Below are 5,568 nucleotides of genomic sequence, written 5' to 3'. Positions count from 1 at the left end.
CAGACACCCCATTATCGGAAGAACTGTCACCCGCACCTATAACACTTAATCACGCACTCATTAGACGGTGTAGAATTTGAAAATTAACATATATACAAAATTTATAATAAGTAGGGGAGGATTCCAGATAAATAGGGGAGGATCCCGATAAGTAGGGGAAATTCCTATGGGAACGGGAAAAGCATTGCTTTTATAATCCACTTTAATGAGTTGCACGCTACGAATCGTTAGTTATAACAATAATTAACGATGATGTAAATTTCACAATTAGCATAATAAAAAAAAATAAAACAGAAAATTGTAAAATGTAAAAAATATATTTAATATTATATCACATTTCCATTGGACAAACATAAAAAAATAATTTTCAGCTTAATTACCATATTTATCAAGGAACTCTTTGAGTGTGGTGTCATATTTGCCGTCGGGGTTGTGCGCCATGTTTAGTTTCTCCCAATCCTCGGGTAGTTTCTTCATCGTAGCGTCAATAACTTTGGCGACTAGAACCTTTTGATTATCTGAGCACTTGCCGCAGCTGGTCTGCACAGCATCAGGTATCCATTCTGTAATCATCAATTTCTATATATGTATAATATAATAAAAATCAGTGTCTGTTCATTGAAGATGAATGAGGAAAAAGATTATTGGAAGCATTTACCAATGTGATAGAACTCGAAATAATTAATTTAGAATTAAAATAGATATTGTTTTAACAATCTACAATGATAATTTTATTAAAATATACATAAAAAAAACAATTAGATTAGAAAATAACTAATAAGGGTAGTCAAGCAGACGATGAAGGAATTTCACATCGTATATTTGCAATAGTAAAAATACTTTAAGATTAAATTAATATGAGAAATGTACATATTTATCCAAAGCGTATAATATGAAGATAGATGAAAAAATATTTTTCATAGAAAAATAAATTCATATTTGTATAAATTTTTATATTTGGCTTATTTCATTTTTACATTTATTATAAAAAAGTATAGGGCATTGGTAGTTTCTATTTACATTTTATATTATTGTATATTATGTTTATAGCAATTGCCCAATTGGGCAGAAGTAACTATCAGTTTATCAGTTTTATTATAAAGTTTTTTTAAAACTATTAAAGTGTTTTCTTACCTAAAAATATTTTATATTCAGTATTTTATATCGGGAGATTAATATAATCAATTATTTTTTTTATAAAAGGTGAAGTTTTATTATTATTTTTATATATTGTACTAGGAGGTAAAATGAATGCTTCTTAAAGTTACACAATAAATTAGCTCGCCACATTTCAACTCCTTAACGACTATAGTATCGTTTTATTAATTCGTTCCAAAATATTATATTTGAAAAAATAGTTTATTCGGTTCAATCAAGTTAGTATTATATTTAAGGGACTGAAGTAATCTACTAAAAAGTGAAATTATATATCCTACTAATATTATAAATTCGAAAGTTCCACATCTTAAAATTATGTAAAAAATACTGGACAAATTTAGGCTACAATTTAAATGTATTTATAGATTTTATTACTTGTCTATAAACAACAACAACAACAAAAGTCGTCGTCCAACAACAACAACAAAAGTTACGTCGGGTTCAGTGTGCCTTCCTCCAGGAAACACGCTGGAAGGGCAATAAGTCCCGTAACATCGGACAGGGTTACCGGCTTATATACACTGGGTCACCTTCGGGTAGAAACGGTGTAGCGGTAGTGCTTTCTGAAGAGCTTCAGAATGGGCTCCTTGAAGTTGACCGTCGCTCCGACCGCTTGATGCGAGTGAGGGTACTGATTGAGGGCGTCATCACAAACTTAATCAGTGCCTATGCTCCCCAGGCGGGATGTAGCGCGGCCGAAAAGGAGACATTCTGGGAGCAGTATGAAGGAGTGCTACTTGCTGTGCCGTGTACCGAAGTGGTCTTAGTTGGGGGGACTTGAACGGGCACGTCGGTAAGGCTGCTGAGCCGTATGAACGTGTTCACGGGGGTTTTGGGCACGGTCTTCGCAATGCAGAGGGAGAAAACATTCTGAGAACCTGTATTGCGTCTGATCTGGCCGTCGTGAATACGTTCTTCCAAAAGAATTCTCAGCACCTTATCACGTATAAGAGCGGGTCCCACTCAACTCAAATAGACTACTTATTGACCAGACGGTGTCATATGGGCAGGGTAACTAACTGTAAGGTCATTCCAGGCGAAAGCCTAACGGCCCAACATCGTCTTCTTGTCATGGACTTTAACGTCACTCCGAAGAAGAAAGTGGCCGAGAAACGTAGGCCTCGGATCAAGTGGTGGTTGCTGAACGGACCGATGCAGACCGACTTCCTGGCAGAGTTGAAAAGTCACGATATTTCGACGAACACCGAGACTGCTCAGGATGCTTGGGATCGGGCTCAGTCGGCAATCATTGCGGCGGGCAGGCGAGTTCTTGGCCTTTCTAGGGGAGGACGTGTCATCGACAAGGAGACATGGTGGTGGAATGACGAGGTGCAGGAGGTGACTCGTGAAAAGAAGGCTGCCTTTAAGAAGTGGCAGGAATCCAACTCTCCTGAAGACAGACTGGAGTACACAGTAGCTAAACGTGCCTGTAAAAGAGCTGTAGCCAGAGCCCGCAGTGAAAGTTTGTCACCATTGTATGATAAACTTGAAACTGTGGAGGGGCAGAAGCTCATTTACAAACTGGCACGTTCCCGGGATAAAGTGACGCAAGATATCGCAAAATGTCTTTGCGTCAAAGATTCCCAGGGCACGCTGCTCTGTAGTCATGCCTCTGTGAAGGAGAGGTGGAGAAGCTACTTCCAGGAGTTGCTGAATACTCAGCACCCATGCAGTCTTCATCACCCACCGCCTAACCTCGGACTTATTGCCCCAATAACCCTTGACGAAACACGTAATTGCCTTCGACGCATGAAGAACGGAAAAGCGGTGGGACCTGACGACATTCCGATCGAAGCGTGGAAATCGTTGGGCTCTCTTGGTGTGCTCATGCTTACTGACCTTTTTAACCATATCTTGAACACTGGTAAGATGCCGCATCAGTGGCGGCTTAGCTTCATTACCCCTATTTACAAAGGAAGGGGCAGTGTTCAAGATTGTGGTAGTTATAGGGGCATTAAGCTTATGAGTCATACCATGAAGCTCTTCGAGCGCATGATCGACCTCAGGCTCCGCCGAGAGTGTACTGTCTCTGAGTCTCAATATGGATTTCAGCCAGGATCGGGCACCATGGACGCCATTTTCGCCCTCAGAACTTTGATGGAGGCATACAGGGAAAAAAGGAGAGCTCTGCATGTGGCCTTTTTAGATCTGCAGAAGGCCTTTGACTGTGTGCCTCGTCAGTGTATCTGGTGGGCATTGCGATCCAAAGGGATCCCTGAGGCCTATATTGAGATTATCAGAGACATGTACCACGATTCCGCTTCTATGGTTAGGACTGCTGTTGGCGACACTAGACCCTTCCCGATTACGGTGGGGGTTCACCAGGGCTCGGCTCTTAGTCCGTTCTTATTCAATGTAGTGCTCGATACTGTCTCGGCTCACATCCAGGACCAGCCTCCATGGCTGATGATGTATGCCGACGACATAGCACTCATTGCCGAGAACCGACTGACGCTGGAGCGTAAAGTGAACCTCTGGAAGGGTACGCTTGAGAACGGCGGTCTTAAACTAAATGTGTCGAAGACAGAGTACATGGCCTGCGGGAGCCGGGACTCGAGCACCATCCTTATAGGTCCTGAGCCAGCCGTTAAGTCGGAGAAGTTCAGGTACCTTGGATCCGTTATGCACGAGTCTGGAGGCATCGATCACGATGTCCATGGCCGGATAAGCGCTGCCTGGGCCAAATGGCGGGAGGTCACTGGTGTGGTCTGCGACCGCAGAATACCGCCCAAGCTCAAGGGGCTGATATACAAGAGCATCGTCCGACCGGTTCTTTTATACGGCAGCGAATGTTGGCCAGCACTATCTCGGCACACTCAGGAGCTTCACGTCACGGAAATGAAGATGCTGAGGTGGATGTGCGGCGTAACGCGGTCTGACCGCATACGCAACACATTCATTCGAAGTAGTCTTGGGGTCCGTGACGTAGCGGATAAGCTCCAAGAGAGTCGCTTGAGATGGTTTGGCCACGTTACGCGCCGGCCTAAGAACTATGTCGGACGCAAGTGCCTTGCTATACCAGTCCCTTGGGTGCGACCTCCCGGACGCCCTAGGAAGCGCTGGTTGGATGTCGTGATGCAGGACATGAGAGCCAATGGTCTAACCACCGAGGATGCAAAAGATCGTGCAAAGTGGAGTAGGTTGTGTAGGAAGGCAGACCCTGGCAATAGCCGGGATTAATGCCAGGATGAAGAAGAACAACAACAACAAAAGATTAAGTAGGCAAAACCGCGTGTTAGTTGCTAGTGATTACAAAAATATACTCACTTTTAAAATCAGATCCTTCTGGTGTACATTTGCCTGTGCCCAAGAAGCATTGGTTGTATGACTTAAGAAGGCGAAGATTATCAATTATTTCATTGATATCGAAATTATCGTAGCGGCTGTAGTCGTCCGCTGGTCGTGCGGCCACTACGGCGATAAGGGCAAGTACGATAACAATCTTCATAGTTGGTTTCGAGGAGCTTTTATAAAAGAAAAATAATATTAGTATAGATAAAAGAAAAAAAAATCTAATTTTAAGTTTCAAGTGACAGGTTGCTATTATTATCTTTACATATATTTATTTAACATTAAATACTGTTGGGGCTTGCAAATGATTTTAAATAAAAAACATAACATATTTGTTTATTTTGTAGGGTAGAGCTTAGTTATCTCCGGTCTATTTGTACAAATTTTAAAAAAGCATTTAAAAATACCAAAATCTTAGCTTTGTCTTTTATTTTTTTTTTCAGTGTCACACTGTATCCCGCACAAATCCGGGTAGGCAGAGGGAACCTAGTGTTGAGACACTCCTATCCTCACTTTCCGCCAAATTCGATTACGTATTAGGTGGTGGCACTCAAAGTCGCTTTTTTCCTTGGTACCAGAGCAAAGGAATGAAAATATTAATCAATTTCCCCGAGTGGGATTATAATTCACAACAGCCGCGTTACATCTCAGACACTTCTATGTTATAATAAATAAACATTATAATCATATAACATAAACTAAGTTTAAAACATATATAAATACTATACTAACAAAATAATAATAAACTAGCACCTACCTCGTTTGAGAGTAACTTGTTTCAGTATGGTTAACCGTAGAATTTCTTCTCATATATATAGCGGCATCAACAACAGGTCCTTGAATAATACATACAGATAATTGACGTAAGACAAATCGCGACACTACAAAAAAGGCATTCAAATTAGAGAAATATATTTAAAAGAAGTTTTTTTTTCTTTATTGGTAGGTACTGTACTTGTATAATATATTTGTCACGAATTAGTTTTAAACTAGAGACTAAAACGCGGCTTCGCTCGCTTATACTTATTTTTATATTATAGCCAAAGGATAATATTTATTTTAAATATATTATTTTTAATACAAGTAGTCTATGTCTTTTCTAATACCCTTAAAATATGT

The 5,568-nt window shown here is 40.6% G+C and overlaps 1 protein-coding gene across 1 annotated transcript; it reads right to left on the bottom strand.

Annotated features, from left to right (window-relative positions):
- Positions 1-305: 305 nt before the first annotated feature.
- Positions 306-5,358, bottom strand: LOC146532002 (ejaculatory bulb-specific protein 3-like). Its single transcript, XM_085196986.1, has 3 exons — positions 5,207-5,358; positions 4,426-4,622; positions 306-563 (listed from the first exon to the last, which is right to left on the bottom strand). Exons 1-3 carry the CDS (start codon positions 5,257-5,259, stop codon positions 373-375), a joined length of 441 nt encoding a protein of 146 aa, XP_085053112.1. The 5' UTR covers positions 5,260-5,358; the 3' UTR covers positions 306-372.
- Between the last annotated feature and the right edge of the window lie 210 nt (positions 5,359-5,568).

This window comes from Heliconius melpomene, chromosome 14, assembly GCF_056956725.1.
Source record: "Heliconius melpomene rosina isolate 202511_hmr_F chromosome 14, ASM5695672v1, whole genome shotgun sequence".
Classification (NCBI taxonomy): domain Eukaryota; kingdom Metazoa; phylum Arthropoda; class Insecta; order Lepidoptera; family Nymphalidae; genus Heliconius; species Heliconius melpomene.
Note: the sequence above shows the minus strand (reverse complement) of the source record. Positions and strands in the feature narration are given on the sequence as shown.

Bases quoted from the DNA above. Each gene is read 5' to 3' on its own strand.
- LOC146532002 (XM_085196986.1), bottom strand. From the start codon at position 5,259: ATGAGAAGAAATTCTACGGTTAACCATACTGAAACAAGTTACTCTCAA. The intron at 4,623-5,206 runs GTAGGTGCTAGT...CTTTTATAAAAG, and splicing joins ACAAGTTACTCTCAAACGAG to CTCCTCGAAACCAACTATGA. The intron at 564-4,425 runs GTGAGTATATTT...TGATGATTACAG, and splicing joins AGAAGGATCTGATTTTAAAA to AATGGATACCTGATGCTGTG.